This window comes from Gopherus flavomarginatus, chromosome 1 (genome assembly GCF_025201925.1).
Source record: "Gopherus flavomarginatus isolate rGopFla2 chromosome 1, rGopFla2.mat.asm, whole genome shotgun sequence".
Classification (NCBI taxonomy): Eukaryota; Metazoa; Chordata; order Testudines; family Testudinidae; genus Gopherus; species Gopherus flavomarginatus.
This window is the reverse complement of record NC_066617.1, coordinates 46782117-46799886: the sequence shown is the minus strand read 5'-3', so window position 1 is coordinate 46799886 and position 17770 is coordinate 46782117. Positions and strand designations below refer to the sequence as shown.

Here is a 17770-nt window from a genome sequence, read left to right as displayed (position 1 = left end):
CCTCCACTCCCTTCCCACAACCCACGGCGCCAAAATGGGATGAGGTGCTCTGTGGGATAGCTGCCCATAATGCACCACTCCCAACACCGCTGCAAATGTGGCCACACTCCAGCGCTGGTAGCTGTCAGTGTGGCCACACTCCAGCGCTTTCTCTACACAGCTGTACGAAGACAGCTGTAACTCCCAGTGCTGCACACCTGCAAGTGTAGCCAAACCTCAGATGTAATTTATTACTTCTTTCTTGGAGGTTATTTTTAGGTTTTACCGTGGTTTGATTTTTTTTTTCCCCAGAGTCACATCTACAAAAAAAAGTAGATTTTGGAACATGACATATCTTAAATTAGACAGATAGTGCATGTTTTGTTATATATAGAATAGGCAAGAAAAAGTGACCAGACTGTACCAACACCAAAGAAACACCACAGAATTCTCAGCCCTCTCATGGAATTGTATGGGCTCTTTCTATAAAAAAGAAAAGACATTTCTAAGAGAGCCCTTCTTTTAGTCTTTGAACTAAAAGCACTCAACTAAAGTACTTGCTTACTATACCTAAGAAATGTCAGCTTAAGATTACATATATAAATTTTACCAGGTTCTGCCCTGATTGTGAGATCTTGGCAGGGCTGAAGTGAGGAGGATTATAGGAGGGAGACAACCACCATTGGTGACCTGATTGTCCTTCCAGAAAACGGAGCATTTCCCAGTCTTACCAAAATCTGCCCACTCCTACTGCAGCATAAAATAGACTTTCACCAGACCCCCAATGGAGAGTCTGTCTGAACTAAGTTCAGATGTAAGCATACATAATACAGTTAATAAAAATGTATGTTCCATGTGCTATTTCTCTATCACAGCTTTACTGTTAACTTTAATGTCCTGGGTTACTTTGAAGTAACTGTTACTAACTTAAATGTATGAATCACACTGCTGAAAAGTCTAACCATTTGTCAGACTATTAACTAGCACACTCACACATTCCTCCTGCAACACAACAGTACAAATTACATCGCAATGGAACGCCTTGAAATTATTTAGTTGTGATACAGACGCAACACACTACTTCTTTGATGTTTCCTGCTTCTTTTCTCATAAGTAAACAGGCTTCTCAGAGACCTCTATTACTGCTCTCCAAATGCTACGTTTATTCAGCTTTCACTCCCAGTTTCTTTCTGAACTCTACTCAGTTGGTCTCCGATACACTGTTACTCCTGAGGGAATTTAGTACCAAAAAATTAAAAATAGTGCACACAATATTTTAAAATTCTGCAAATTTTATTTGTCAATAAATAAATGTAGCTCCAGCATGGCAGTGGGGAGCACAGGCCACTGGCTACACTGAGGTGGGAGATCATCCTGAAGCCCCCAGCTCCCCCGGTACAGGGATTTGGCAGTGAGGCTGCACCTGACCCTGACACAGTATAAGGGCTGGGCCTGACCCAGAAACACGCCTCTGTGCCAGGTGCACCAGGTATGGGTGGGAAGGCTCAGCCCTGCAGGATCCAAGTGTGGAGGGGTTAGTGTGTATAGGATCTAGGTGTGGGGCAATCTGGGTGCCGGCAGCTCAGTGGGATATCTGGATGCAGAGGACTTGTTGGGGGGTTCCAGGTGCAGGTGAAGGTGGTGGTGGTTGGGGCTCAGCAGGGGGGATCTGGGTGTAGGGAGATGGGAATCGGCAGGAGTTGGGAGGCCTGGGTGTGGAGGGCTCAGTGCGGGGGCCCGGATGCTGGGGGAGGGGGCTTGATGGAGTGGGGTCCAGGTGCAGCTCCTTGGGAATCAGTGTGGTGGGGGTCTGGATGTGGGGGGACTTGTTGTAGGAGTCCAGGAGTAGGGAGGTAATGCTTGTCAGTGTGAGGGTTTGATGGTACTGCTTAACACGGGAGCCCCAGCTGCTGCCAAGGGATGCCGCATGCCGGACTCCAACTTCCCCTTATGATTCCCCTATCCCCTGCTCTTCTCCTCTCCCCACCCCTCACTCCCCCATCTTCCTGCCCTATTCCACCCCTGGTTCCTTCCCCACTGCCTCTTCCCCTCTACCCCCAGCACTCACTGTTGCATAGAAAAGAAGGCTCCCAGCACACAGAAGGGGAGCACAACTGGCACTAGGACCCAGGAGATGGCGTTCAGCAGCAGAGTCAGGGAACCAAGATGCAGGCTCCTTCAGCTGGGCAGCTCTGCACTTGCAGAAATGGGGGGGGAAGGGCACACACAGTAGCACGTAACCCTGTGTGGACCCCACGCCTCACTTCTGTTTGGAAGGGGGCAATCCCCCACCAAAACTGCACCCATGGTCATCTCCCCCACCCTGCTTCCCTGCAGTTTTCTGCAGGCAAGCACAGGAATTCTGGGGAAGGGGCGTTTTCTGCGAGTGCGCAGTCTCACCAAAACCCCCCCAGAAATAATGCTGTATTCCTTCTATACAGGACATTTCCAGTTATTTCTTTTCTGTTTTGGAACAGTTACCTATTTCTCATTCCTTATCTTATTGACCTATGCCTTACAAATACCAAGAACACTCATTACATTTACATCAAAGACTTATCTTCAAGTCCTGAAAAATTTCAAATTCCATTTCTTCCTATTGTACTAAACGTCACTGTACACATTTGTTAGGTTTCCTGAATTTCTAATGTGTATATCACTTCCTTGGTGTTATTTACTACAATGACTGGCGTTTCTTTGGTGTTATTTTGCACTACGATTAGAACTGATTGAAAGGTGCTAAATACACTTTTTAAACTGAGTGATCTATAGAATATTTTCTGCATTCTTTTGAGATGTCTCTCATATCCAGGGTACTAATAAACAAAGACTGGACTGTAGGAAGAGATATTTTGGCTGAAAGTGGCAGATAAACATTTCGCCATTTTATTAGACAAAATATCAGAGGGGTAGCCATGTTAGCAGTGCATATTCCCCCACGAAAGCTTATGCTCCAATACTTCTGTTATTCTATAATGTGCCACAGGACTGTCGCTTTTTACTAGACAAAATGTTTTCTTCCAATAAACTTGTACCTCCTCCCCTGCAAAAATTCCAGTTTAGTAAATGAAATGCATATACAATAATTGAATGAACTATATATAAAAAGCTGAAAGCCAGGGTTACACCAAGAAACTCAGAGGAAGACCAAATTCACATTTGCTGCTTCTTTTCGACCTTCAGGGAAGCTAGATGTTACTGGTATGGAGAAAATAACATTCATCATTTTTTTCTGCCATTCATGATTGCTTAATGCCATGCTTCACAGACAGCTAAAGAGGTAGTGAAATAGCAAAGCAATACTGTTTCCATTAAATTAACGCTGCCATGCTTCTTTCAGAAGTTTGATATTAATAAAAAACATCACAATTATCCTTTACTTATTAATGCAGTATATGGCTTGGTTTAAAAGTCTCATCAATCTGATCCCAGTGACTGTTTTTCTTACCTGCTACTCTCATGTTTAGTCTTGTCAGTCAGTCAACAGCACTACTGCACTAAACAAACCACCTAAAAAGGAGAAAATAGAAGGCACAACAATTAGAACTAGAGGCAAATAAGCCATTTTACTACTGTTCTGTTTGTTAATTCATTCATAGAAACATTCAGTGTTTCCAAACTAGTAATGCTAATGAAGATTTTGCTGATCACTTAATAGTTAACCCGTTATAGTTAGCATCAAGCCTTGATTTCTTAGTGCTCACAGTGAAAGAGTATATTGGATTGATTTCTGATGCATTGCTCTCATTTGTCACTCAAGTATAAAGCAAGCTACCTGAATGTTTTGTTATTCTAATCATTCGTTTCTGAGTTTTACTAAATCCTTCATAAACTCACCTCCTTTTTAGCCTGTTTTGATATGACACATTATACTCAATCAATTACCAAGGAAATCGGATGATGTTCCTTGTTTTCTTGAAGGTGTTCAATATGTACGGTACAAATGTAAACATGCAACAGAGAGTGCACACACAAAAAAAACCCATTAGCACTCTTTCAAATTGCTAGTGACCTTTTGTACCAAGATTATGTTTTATTGCAGAGTGGCAGTCAAACTTTTGAGGATTTTCTCTCTAGATTATAGTAAAAAATAGTTAATGACCACATTGCAAAATCTGTGCAAAAAAAACCTCCACTTTCCTTCAGCAAAGTAATGATGTCTGAAATGTAAGAAGGTATGTAGCTTGATAAAATGCATATAGGTGAATAGATTTATTAGTTAAGTGTACAGATGGCAAGTGCTGTAGAAAGTTGGTGCTTAAAAGGGCACTCCAAGAACAGTGCTCAGAAGAAGACAGAGCCTCTATCCCAGGGGTAGGTAACCTATTGCACATGTACCAAAGGCGGCACACAAGCTGATTTTCAGTGGCACTCACACTGCCCAGGTCCTGGCCACCGGTCCCAGGGCTCCACTGCCGGCCTAGGGTACCGACTGCCAGCCCCCTGCCAGCCAGGGTTCCACACACTGGCCCTAGGTCCGGCCACTGCTCAGGAGGGCTCTGCTGTTGGCTGGGGTCCCAGCCGCCGGCCCAGGGCTCTGCAGCCGCCCCCAGGTGTGTCCCACTGGCCCCAGCCTGGGACAGTGAGGGGTGCAGAAAGGGGCAAGGGGGGGTGCAGCTCAGCACCCTCACCTTAAAAATTGTTCCAATGCCACTGTACTCTGATATTTTTAAGTCCTGATTTGCTGCTTACATCGCTATCACACCAAGTGGAACAGCACACTGCGTTTGATGGTGAGATTAGAATGTACATGCAAGAACTGGAATCAGAATTTTCTGACAGATTTCAAGATTTCCAGCGATTTGGCCCAATGCTTTCTTTTCTAATTAAACCTGTAAAGTTCAATGAAAGCGACTTGGATTTGTTTGTATTTCACTGGATGGGTGTTGAAGATTTTGAAATGCAGCTCATTCAGTTAAAAAGCTCAGAAGTGTGAGCATCAAAGTTTGGAGATCTGCGGAGTTCCCTTGAAGAAATGAGAGAGAGATCATGGGGCCTCTATTCTGACCTGCTGTTCTCTATTCTGACTTGCTGGATGTCCTTGCCAATGAAATGTAACTGTTTGAAGAAAATTGCGTTTGCAATGCTTTTAGCATTTGGATCCACATACCTGTGTAAACAGGTATTTTCACACATGAAATATGTCCTCTGTCCCTCTCAGCGTCAGTTAACAACTGATCACTAAGAAGCCTGTGTGCAGCTTAAATCATCCAAATACATGCCAGACATTGGAAAACTCAGCAAGGAAAAGCAAGGGCAAGGATCACACTAAACTGATAAGATCTGAATTTTAATTTAAATGAAGCTTCAACATTTTAAAAACCTTATTTACTTCACATACAACAATAGTTTAGTTATATATTATAGACTTATAGAAAGAGACCTTCTAAAAACATTAAAATGTATTACTGGCATGTGAAACCTTAAATTACTGCAAATAAATGAAGACTCGGCACACCACTTCTGAAAGATTGTGGACCCCTGATCTATCGTGCAGCTCAAAAGCTCTACGGGGGGGATATGAGGCAGGAGCAATGAGCCAACCTTCCCATCAATCCCTGCAAGTAGAATAAATTATCTGACTAATAACTCAATGATTATTTACTGAAGGTTTATTGGTGTATGATACATGGGGATACACAGTAATTTATTCACATTAATGCAAAAAGGTAAGCAAAAGAACTCCTCCCCTGCCTCGCCTCCCCCTGCATCCCCATCTGTAAGCATGCTTAACTGAGGACTACATATGACATGTAAGTTTGAGATAAAGTTATTAAAAAATTGAATGTGAAAAGGTATACATTTTGATATACTCAAACAACGAAGAGAATTTTATTAACTTAACATGCATGCACACAAGGGCTCATAAGAATGAGAAATTTAAATTCCAGAGATAACTTTCCAGAAAAGTTAGAAGTATCTGAAAATAAGGGATTAGACTGAAAGTATTGCCTCAACCAGAACTTCAGCATTTCTACAATGACAGGCTAATTCTAATCTAAAAAAGGTATTTTAGAAAACATCTGCAACATTTATAAAATATTCACATAAAATAGTTTGTAAATAATTTTTTTTTATTGCACAGATTATCTTTCAGTTACTGGAAAAATAAAATGCACTTCATAGCACCTTCCAACTGAAGATCTCCAAGCATTTCTTGCACTAAGCCTCAAACAGTCCTGGATGGTTAAGTATTATCCCCAATTTTTAAATGGCAAAACCAAAACAGAAACTTCTAAAATTTTCAAACTAAGATGCCTAGAGATTCTGAGCACTTGCTCAGAACCCAATGAGAGGTTCAGGACTCTGATCCGCTGAAAAAAATCAGGCCAGACGTGTCTAGGTTTAGTCAAAGTGTTTACGTGCTGGCTTTTGTGACACTACGTAAGTAATTCAGGAAGCATTTGGGTGAACACTGGAACAAAGAAGACAGCATTCTCTAATACTTACTGATAAGGCCTCAGAGGCTCTTAAGAACCACTGTATTATGTACTTCCATACCTTTGGTGTGAAAGCATTTTCACATTTTTCACTGAGCTGAAATTAGATTCTGCCTGGAAACTTAGCAGGAAAAGATTAGGCTATTGAGCTATTTATTATTTCACTTGCTCATTTCTTACCATTTAATAATGCAAAAAAACCCCTCAGATTCAAGTTACTATACAAGCGTCATGTTCGCGTTGGTTTGGAAAACAATCGACTCCCGAAGGCACAGGTTGGCTCTCCTCCCCTAGCCTATGGTGACTGCGCTGCTTGACCTGCTCCTGCTGGACACCAACACCACAATGTGCTGTGTTTGCTGCGGAGCGCGTGCACCAAGAAATCACAGAGCCTCATCTGGCAGTGCGCACACACTCCACAGCAGGAGCAGTGCATGCAACTGCGGCCATACCAACCTCACAGAAAGGAGAAGAGCCAAACCGAGCCCAAGGGGATCAGTTGTTTTCCAACCTGACATCTGTAGTCGAAAACTGACTCAACCCTCTCAGGCTTGGGTCAGTTTGGGTCTGGGTTAAAAAAATCAGGCCCAACAATCAGACCTGAGCAGAGCTCTAGAGGTTACCTTAAAATGCACAAGATACTCAGATCAATAATGTAGCCTGTAACCAATATCTCCTTTAGGTAAAAGGAAATCTGCTCAATTTCGCTTTTGCTAAATGTAAATGCTAGTGAGAAAAAGCAGTATTGTGCAGGATGACAAACCTGTTTCAGTTGGGTGGTGATTCTGGCAGATTCATCCCAAATGGGGAGGGAGCCTGAGTATATGGAAAAGATTGTGTAAATGAATGGTTGATGCCTAATACAAGGCTTTGTGAAACAGCTGTATACAACAGTACCACAACATCCCTGAGACTCTGTGCTCTTGAATGCTACGATAGTGACAAAATCCGGTTATTCATCTCTAGCACCTGTTACTCTTTGCTCTACATCCTTCAGAAAACTCTCTCAACCCTACATAAGCCTGATGTTCAACTCCTGGGAGAGGGAGAACTTTCCATTATTCAAGCTACTTCTTTTGGCTTGTGTTCGAAGTAGCACTGTTGAGTTCAGAGACCCATGTCCAGCCTCTCTCTGCCACAGATAGGGTGACTATGATATACTGCTTAAAGTTTTATGGGAGTAAGCGTTAGTAGTGAGGAGGACAGTAAATGAGAGGGAAAAATGGAAAGATCTGAGAAACCCTCCTTCCCTCCACAAAAAGAAAGACCTTAAAATATCAGCAGGCACTTTCAAGAGTAGAAAGGAATTTGGTGCTAAATGTTCACTGCTTACATTAAGAGTGAAACTTTCCTAGCAGATGCATCACAAGCTATAAAAAATGTCCAATGGATGACAAGCAACTGGCCATGAGCAAGCACAATGATACTGTAGGATCACTATGGGTGTAGGCAACTGAGAATCCTTCTGAAAATCCCCACCACCACCACTACCCCCCCCCACACACTTTACCTCAGTATGCATCTAAATGCAGAATCCCTAACCCTCAATACAGTAGAACCTCAGCGTTAAAAACACCTCAGGAATGGAGGTTGTTCGTAACTCTGAAATGTTCCTAACTCTGAACAAAACTGCATGGTTGTTCTTTCAGAAGTTTAAACTGAACACTGACTTAATACAGATTAGAAACTTTACTACGCAAAAGAAAAATGCTGCTTTTAACCAGCTTAATTTATATGAAACAAGCAGAGAACAGTTTCTTTGCCTTGTCAACAATTTCTTTAAAAAAAAAAAGGAGGGGGGGTTAAAGTAGTTTATGTTTAACACAGTACTATACTGAATTTGTTTTGGGGTGTTGTTTTTTTTGTCTGCTGCTGCTGCATGATTGCATACTTCTGGTTCCAAATGAGGTGTGTGGTTGACCAGTTAGTTCTTAACTCTCATGTTCTGCTATATTCTGCCAATCCTACAGTCATACAGTTCAGTTTACAGTTCAGCTCTAAGTTAGACAAACTGTTAAAAATAGGGAGCAATTTTATGTTAGCGCAAGCTGAGTTTTGGGCATTTAAAAGTTGGTTTAAAGGGTTATTTTAGTATAACGTTTACATCCTTCTATCTTCCCAGAGGAGGCATCATAGTAGAATGGAACCAAACAAAATTCTGCACCTTGAATAGTTTTCATGCTGGCAGGATGTACAAACAGCTTGCAGTATACATTTTCCCCCCACACCCCATTTGACAAAAAAATTGCCTAACAAATGCAATTTCAAAGCACTAAAAACACGAGCCACACAAACTTACTACTTACACTAACGTTTTACAGTAGCACATCTGCTCACTGGTCTGAGCAATGGTTACTGATTGCATAGACCACACATTCTTTGTATTAGCTACTTATATAGTAGCAGACTGATTTTAGTTTGGAAGAGTTCTATTTTTTATTAACTCCTGTCTATATCTGAGATATTGTTGAGCCTTTTGTTTTGTTTTATGATTGCACTATTATATATTGCAGATCAACAAATATAGTGGGCCCTATCCAGAGTGTTGAACTTGCTCCCCTTTTGACTTCTGTCTTAGATCCTCTCTCTTCAGTTCATCTTTGTTCCCAAATGTATTCATCTCATAGATTTTTTTAAGGCCAGAAGGGACTATTAGATCATCAAGTCCCAGATCATACAATTTCACCCAGTTACCCCTGTACCAAGCCCAATTACTTGTGTTTGACTAAAGCATAATTTTTATCTAGCTAAAGCACATCTGCCAGAAAGGTATCCAGCCTTGATTTGAAGACATCAAGCAATGTCTACCTCCCCGGCTAGTTTGTTCCAATGGTGAGGCAGGCCCCTCACTGTTAGAGATGTGAGCCCTATTTTTAGTTAGAATTTGCCTGGCTTTCATTTCCAGCCATTGGTCTGTGTTATGTCTTTCTTCACAAGAGTATAGAGCCCTTTAGTACCTGGTATTTTCTGCTCAAGAACATACTTTAGAGTCACAATCAAGTCATCTCTCACATGTTCTGTGAACTGATTGAATTTAAGTCTCTCAGTGCAATGCATTTTTTCCAGCCCTCAAAACATTTTTCTTTTCTGCACAGCTCTCCAATTTTTTAACATTCAACAAAAATGTTGACACCAGAATTGTACACAGTATTTTAGTATCAATCTCACCAATGCCATATACAGAGGTAAAATCACCTGCCTACTACTACAGAATTGTTGCATCTTATGCAGAGGTTAGGTTCTAAAGTCAGCACGTAAGGCGAAAATTGCATATAGTCAAAACCCCAGACCAGCAGCAGGCTGAGCTGGGCCGGCATCTGGAACCCCCGACTGGATCAGCCCGCTGCCAGTTTGAGGTTCTGTCCACCGGTTCCTGCCAGCCCGGGACATGGCCCCGCTCAGCCCACTGCCCGCCTGGGGTTCTGTCCATCGGGCTGAGCAGGGTTGGCGGCCGGGACTCCGACTTGCAAGGGGCCAGCAGCCGGAACCCCAGACCGACAGCGGGCTGAGTGGCTCAGATAGCTGATGGGTCTAGAGTTCTGTCCACTGGCTCCTGCAGCTGGGGGCCGCAGCCCCGCTCAGTCAGCTGCCGGCCCAGGGTTCCGTCCATCCAGCTGAGCGGGGCTGGTGGCCGGGACCCCAGCTTGCAAGAAGCTGGCAGACGAAACTCCAGACCATCAGCTGGCTGAGCTGCTTAGCTAGCCTGCCGCCGATCTGGGGTTCCGGCCGCTGGCCCCTTGCAAGCCAGAGTCCCGGCCGCCAGCCCCACTCAGCCCGATGGACTGAACCCCAAGCCGGCAGCGGACTGAGCAGAGCTGTGTCCCCCAGCTAGCAGGAACTAGTGGACAGAACCCCAGACTGTGCATAGTTGAATTCGTGCAAGTTAAATGCGCATATGATGCAACTCCACTGTTTATAGTTACATCCAAGTTTTAGAACAGTCCCTTTTTACCATAGCACCACATTGAAAGCTCTTGTTAAGTTGCTTGTCCACTATGACCCATAAATCCTTTTCAGAGTCACTGCTTTAAAGGATACTGAGCCATATACAGTAGGTATAACATGCATTCTTTATATGACCTTATATTTGGTCATATTACAACATTTTTGTTTGAATGGGCCCAGCTTATCAAGCAATCCAGATTGCTCTATATGACTGTCCTCATCATTTTTTACCACTACTAGAATTCCTAAGCCAGCGCTCAAGAGCTAAAGAGACCCTAGGCTGACTAGGGGATGGGGAGGACAACAGAACTGCAGTAACCAGACTTTTGGTGTCCGGTCAATATTTCTGATTGGAGACTACACAGGTCCTCTTAAAACCAGACTTTCCTGTCGAAATCCAGATACCTAGCAACCCTAAAAAGAAAGCAGAAGATAGACAGTTAACTGAACACACATATCTCCTGCACCGCCCCCCAGCACAAGAAGAACTACTTCACATGGACTGCTTCTGAGGGTCAAAATGACAGTGTGGACCTATACATAGAATGCTTCCACTGACGTGCACAGACAGAAATTCTGGAAAAACAACATCGCTTGCCTTATAACCTAAGTTGTGCAGAACACAATGCCATCCACAGCCTCAGAAACCACCCTGACATTATAATCAAAGAGGCTGATAAAGGAGGTGCTGTTGTCATCATGAACAAGTCTGACTACCAAAACGAGGCTGCGAGACAACTTTCCAATACCAAATTCTACAGGCCACTTTCCTCAGATCCCACTGAGGAATATACTAAGAAACTGCAGCATCTACTCAGGACACTCCTACACTAACACAGGAACAAATCAACATACCCTTAGAGCCCTGACTAGGGTTATTCTATCTACTACCCAAGATTCACAAACCTGAAAATCCTGGATGCCTCATCATCTCTGGAATTAGCACTCTCACTGAAGTACTGTTCGGATATGTAGACTCTCTACTCAGACGTTACACAACCAGCACTCCCAGCTATCTCCGTGACACCACTGATTTCCTGAGAAAACTACAATGCATTGGTGATCTTCCAGAAAACACCTTCCTGAAACCTGACCCCCTGCCCTGAGCCCCCTGCTGCACCCCGATCCCCTGCCGTAACCCTCGCCATACCCCGCATCCCTCCTGCACCCCACACCCCAACTCCCTGCCCTGAGCCCCCGCCACACCCCACACCCCTCCTGCACACCCTGGGGGCAGGGAAGGGGTGGAAGGAGGCGGGGCAGGGATGGGGCCTCATGGAAGGGGTGGAGTGGGGGTGGGGCCGATGGCAGTGGGGGGAGGGGTCAGTAAATGCGGCCCTCGGGCCAATGTACTAGTCCTCAGGTGGGCCTCGTGGTGATCTGAGTTTGAGACCCCTGTCTTAGCACAGAAGTGACAAGTATGCACAGCTGGAAGTCCCTCAGTTTAAAGTGCTGGAGATTTAAGAAAACTTCTGCACAGTACAGGTGCTCAGGGAGGACAGACAATTTCTTCCACAACACACATGAAACATTTCTTAGAGGGACTCAAGTTAGTCAGGTACTAAAGACTCTGGAATTCACCCTCAGAAATCTTAGCATTGAACCCGAGTTACCTGCAGTGTCAGTGTCGATGTGGCCACAAGGGTATGAGTCAAGTGCAGCTCTGCAGAGTGGGTGTCTGCAGGCAGACTTGGCTAATCCGGGTACCAGGAAGCTTGAGATGGGCAGGGGGGTATTTATTTTTAATGCTATGAGAAATATATTTAGAAGTTCAAGTGTAGCTGCAATTACCACCTGTTTGATAGCTCACAAAAAAAAAGTGCATCACCACCTTGGTGTCTTAATGTATTCTGAAGTATACATAACAAATTATAGCAAGGTTTATTCAATCATTCCATAGTAGCTAAGAACAAAATAAAGGCGTTAATTAAAATCAGAAAGCAGTTACCCGCCAACACACTATTCCCACTGGTAAAAAGTGTGACTGGAACATGCATACACTGGATTATAATCATACAAAAAACCAAATACATACATAGTATCGCTGTATTATGCCCTGTTACTGTATATAAAACAGAAAATAAGTATTCAGAATGATTGCTACACACAAATTTCAGAAAATATTTTACAAATATCTATCACTAAACTCCTAAACTCTTTCTGTAGTATCCTTCTCAACTTAAAATATTGTCATTTATGCATCTAAATCAAGTTCTCTCCTATATGTCCTGTCCCACCTGTGCCGGATGTGGAGCTGCTCTGTAATCATCTATGAATACCATATGGTTACCTGGTTATTAGGATCTTTACTGTCTGGGTAACTCAACAGAGTTGTTGGAAAAATAAGCAGGAAGTGAAACAATGGCTTGAGATAAGCCACCCAACCCGCTCCTCTCCACAGACACTTCAAAGTTGTTTAGACTTTAGAGAAACACCCAAGCTATTAGCTGTGAATATTCTATCTTCAGGCTCCTTACAAAACTTGTTTTGCAACATGGGCCCAATGCTGGAAGCTAGCAGATAAACTGCACTATCAACAGTTAAAATGATTCAGAGGCCAGTCCTGTTTTTGCTGGGGGGCTCTTCAAGCTGACACCCAGGGCTTGCTGGGGTGTCTAAAGGTACATCTACACTACTCGCCGGATCGGCAGATAGTGATCAATCTATCGGGGATTGATTTATCGCGTGTAGTGTAGATGCAATAAATCGATCCCCAATCGCTCTCCCGTCAACTGCTGAACTCCAGCTCAGCAAGAGGTGGAAGCAAAGTCGATGGGGAAGTGGCAGCCGTCAATCCCGCACTGCAAGAACGCAAAGTAAGTGATTCTAAGTCGATCTAGGATATGCAACTTCAGCTACGAGAATAGCATAGCTGAAGTCGATGTATCTTAGATCGATTTCCACCAGTGTAGACCAGGCCTAAAGAAGTTAGGCCTATTTGGCCCACAATCACAGAATGGCAGGGCTTTAAGTAAGATAGAGAAAAAAATTGTAAAAGTCCAAATGCTTTATTCCTATTGTTAAGATTAAACAATATTTTGGTTTAAGTCAGCTGTCTGGTCACAAACTCCCAAAGAGAAGAACCACCGGTGCTGAATCTAGTCAGACTTGGCTGAGAAAACATGCTTGTAACACAGGGTAGTACCACACCTGGTCTAAATGTGGCAGAAATACGGAATTCTACCCCTGCAGAGGTAAAGATACAAGGTCTAACACTTTAAGAGGTACACTCAGACAGAGGACAGAGATGCAGTTAGCCCTCCAAGCATAACACCATTCATTTAGTTAAGCATAGAGACAAATTTGCCATGAAATTAATAGCAAATTCTGCTTCACTGAAGCCTCCACTAAAGCCTTTGACATTTAGGTATCACACATAGGTATACTCTTGACTAGTGAGAAATGCCAGCCCATCTCAGTCTTACTTAATTTCTGTGATATGTTAAAAGCAACCGGTAGGTGTGTATTTATGGTATTTATAATCTGAAAGGAAGAGGCTGGATGAAGACCATATAATCTTTACTGCTAGAAACTTTGACCGTGATCCAACTATCAGCTATTGATTACACTCTGATTCCAGCCCATTAAGACTACCAGTACTGCTATGGCTACTAAGTACTATTAACATTCGGTTGCATGGGGATTAGGTTAAATGCTTTAGTGTTTAGTAGTAGAATGATTACAAAAATAAAAGTAACTATAAACCTGAAAAAACCCTTCTCCTTCCAATAGTAATCCTATTGATATCAAAAGGACCAATAGAGCGTGAGTAAGCATTCACAGCATAGATGTCTAATCCTTTAGGCCTCAATCCTACAAATACTTATGAACATCCTTTAATTTTACTCATGTGAGTAGTCCCATGATTTCAATGAGAATACTCCGGTGAGTAAAATTAAGCATATGCGCAAGTGTTCACAAGATCAGGGCCTTAGTGAATTATTTCCATACCACAAATGCACAATTGAACTCTAAAACTTAATATAAAATACCATCTGGTTATCCAGTGTTTTCAGTCCTTGACAAGAGAGTAATTTTAGTGTGAGCCATTTAGATGGGTTCATGTATTTTTATTTTATTATTAAATAAAATAACATTTATATAATGCTTTTCATCAGTTATCAAAGGTTTTTACAAAAGTAGATAGGTATCATTATACCAATTTTATATGCGGGGAAAATGGGGTAAAGACCAAGATCCCATAAATAGTTAGTGGCTCAGGCAAAAATGGAACCCAGGGTAGACAAGGCTTTATACTATCTAGTAGCTACTATAGTGACAGATGCTCAAAGATACAGATTTATGATCTATATTTACCTTTCTACTTCACAATCAAAGCAGTAGAAAAACTGGAGATCAAAGTGATAAATTAGGTCATTTAGACCCAGATCCCACAGTAAGATCCATGAGGATCTACCAAACTGCAGAATTGGTTCTTTAGCTCACTCCCCTGCCAATGTAGGATTGGTCCCTACAGTAATATCTTTAGCGTTCTGTTGAATGTCAGGTTAACTACTGATAACTTTTGTACTGATGATTTCCACGATCAGTTACAAAAGATTTTTTAAAACAGCATTTTACTAAATTACTTCTTCTTTACAGCAATATTTCCTCCTTTTCCAACAACATAAGGGGTTTGGCTATATTAGAAAACTGACAGAGTTAACACAGTACAATCCCCTTAGTATAAATACAGTTATATCAATATAATGACACTTTACACTGGTTTTGTTATTCCCATCCAAGAAAATAACTAACTATACTAGTGTGAAATATTTGTATAACTGCTTCCACAGTAGGGCTTTTACCAGAGTAAAGCCATACCGGTTTAAAAAAAAGTCAGCCCTCTAATTAACATAGTTATACTGATAAAAGTACGCTAGGTCTTTAGGGAAACTAAAGCTTTTCACTGTTGGATGACTGATGGAAGCAGAACTGGCATCAGGCTACAAAATTACATAGGAGGAAAGTTGAGCTGAGAAGCAAAATCAAGCTTACTTATTATGTATCAAGGATAAAACGTTAGGAATGCATTTCTACAAATAACAGCATAAAGATGTGAAGAGATAAGCAAAGTTACACAATTTAAAACCGAAATGGAAGGGCTAATTGTACTTCTTTTTTATTTTAGTTTTGTACCAATAATAGCTGATTGCAAATAATAGTGACAACCAGAAAACGAGTTTACAGCTATTAATACTTAAGTACTAAAGCACTGCAAGCTTACACCGTTAAAGGTCATCAGACATGCACATTTTATCTCTTCTCCGTGACGAATGCATCCATAGCACTAGGTTGGGAATCTCCAGCTCTCTCTCCACACCTGAAATACCTCTTTCCACACACTTCGGCCAGGTCCACACTACAGCGTTAAATCGATTTAACGCTGCACCCATCCACACTACAAGGCACTTAAAATCGATTTTAAGGGGCCTTAAAATTGATTTCTGTACTCCAGCTAAACGAAAGGAGTAACCCTAAAATCGATATTACTAAATCGATTTAGGGTTAGTGTGGAGGGAAATCGAAGTTATTGGTCCCATTCTTTTACTGCGCTACCCAGAGTGCACCGCTCCGGAAATCGATGGTAGCCTGGGACCATGGACGCACACCACCGAAGTAATGTGCCCTAGTGTGGACGCGTAAAATCGATTTTATAAAATCTGTTTTATAAAATCGATTTTATTAATTTCGATTTTACTCTGTGGTGTGGACGTGGCCTTCCTCTGATTCAATAACCTAGAGCCAGCACACAAACTCTCGTCTCCATCCTGCCCCTGCACTTTGGTCCTGTGCAAGGCTAAGTTTACAGTTATTTTTTACCTTTTGTATTTCCCCCCCACACACTGCGGGGTGGGGGTGGGGCGATATAGAGACCTGGTGTAGAATAGCCCATTTTTTTCCTTTTTAAGGAGCATGAATTTTTGCGGCAGGAGCCGGAGGAGGAAACTAGTCGGTGGAGAAAGGAAGAAGAGCAAAGCACAGAGGGCCGAAATGGAGGGGTCCGGGCTGCTGGCTGGAAGGGTGGTTTATTTTGCGGGCAGAGGAGACAGTCAAAGGGGCACAGGCCGGGGCTGAGAAGGGGGAAAGGAGACGTGCCAGAGGAGAGAGTTGCGGTCTGTAGGCGAAGGAGGGCAGCGGAGCAGGGCACCCACCCGGACGAGCGAGGGAAGCCGAGCGGGAACGTGGCAATGGGGCAGGCGAGGAGCAGCGCCCGCCGCCGGAGCGCAAAGGACACCGGCTGGGTGGCGAGCGAAGGACGGAACAAGGGGCACGGGCGGGCGGGCGCGCAGAGTGAGACGGGGCCGGGCACAGGCCGGCGGGGACACGCCGGGAGAGGGGGGCGGGTTGCGCAGCGTCTCTGAGCCTGGTGTGCGCCGGAGGGAGGCAGGGAGCCCAGGCCGGGTGCGGGCGCGGAGAGCCCCTTACCTGCACTGCGCCGCCGCTCCGCCTGCCTGCCCGGCCCTCCTCGCTCGGCGGCTGCGCCTGCGGACTCAACCCGGCTCGGCGAGAGCCCAAAGGGCGGTGGGGAAGCAGGAAAGCGAGCGGCCCTGCCGGTCCCTGCAGCTGCAGACACAGACGGGGAGAGCTCGCTCGCCCGCCCCCTAGTGCTGGCGGCCTCGGGCCGGAGTCTGCTCCAGGCCCCGCTCCGCCGGCCCGCCCACCGACAGCCCCTCCCCCCTGCCCACACACCGACTGCCCCTCCCCCGCAAACCGACTCCCGGAGGAATCCCATCTCCCAGCGCTGCTGGAAGTGTCCCAGGCGGGGTTCCCCTGCATGGCCGCTCTTGTTGGGGAGCTCAGACCCCGCTCCACAGGCCGCGCAGAAGTGGGGGCGGGGCACCCTCGCTTCTGCGCTGCAGCAGCCCCAGAGTTGGGCTCAGGGCTTCAATCTCCCCTGGCTCCAGTCAGGACTCCGGGCCCTCGGGCTTGGGGCATCCGCTCCCTCCGCCTCTAGCGAGGCTCTGGCTGCCCGGGCTCGGGGGTTCTGCGCTGCAGCTGGGACTTGGGATAGCCAGGCTTTGGGTTTCAACCTCTGTTAGGGTGACCAGCTGTTCTGATTTTATGGGAACAGTCCTGATTTTGGGGTCTTTTTCTTATATAGGATCCTATTACCTCCCACCCCCGTCCTGATTTTTCACACTTGCTGCCTGGTTACACTAACCCCTGTAACTGCAGCTGGAGCTCCAGGTACCCGGGCTCGGGGCTTCTGCCCCTGTGGCTCCTGCTGTGTATCGGAGTAACTGGAATCTGGGCTTCTGCCCTGGGCTTCTTCTGGGGCTCTGGGTACCCATTTTTCTGGGAGCCCCCACAATAGCAAGGGCCCCTGTATTAATCCTCCACTGGCTGGTACTAGCAGCCAGGCGCCCCCAGTGGGGGTGCTCCCAATAGCATGGGACCCACCT

General features: G+C 44.4%; 1 protein-coding gene across 3 annotated transcripts in view; it reads right to left on the bottom strand.

Annotated features, from left to right (window-relative positions):
• The window catches only part of FAM3C (FAM3 metabolism regulating signaling molecule C), a 73054-nt gene extending 56079 nt beyond the window's left edge, over positions 1 to 16975 (bottom strand). The window contains exons 1-3 of one of the 3 annotated variants that reach the window (XM_050936378.1): positions 16794 to 16974; positions 7183 to 7235; positions 3428 to 3489 (exon numbers count right to left, since the gene is read on the bottom strand). In XM_050936378.1, the coding sequence (XP_050792335.1) occupies positions 3428 to 3440 (13 nt within the window). In that variant the 5' untranslated portion in view covers positions 3441 to 3489; positions 7183 to 7235; positions 16794 to 16974. Of the gene's footprint in view, positions 1 to 3427; positions 3490 to 7182; positions 7236 to 16793 lie in introns of all 3 variants that reach the window. The other 2 variants (XM_050936379.1, XM_050936377.1) reach the window with 2 other exon arrangements.
• Between the last annotated feature and the right edge of the window lie 795 nt (positions 16976 to 17770).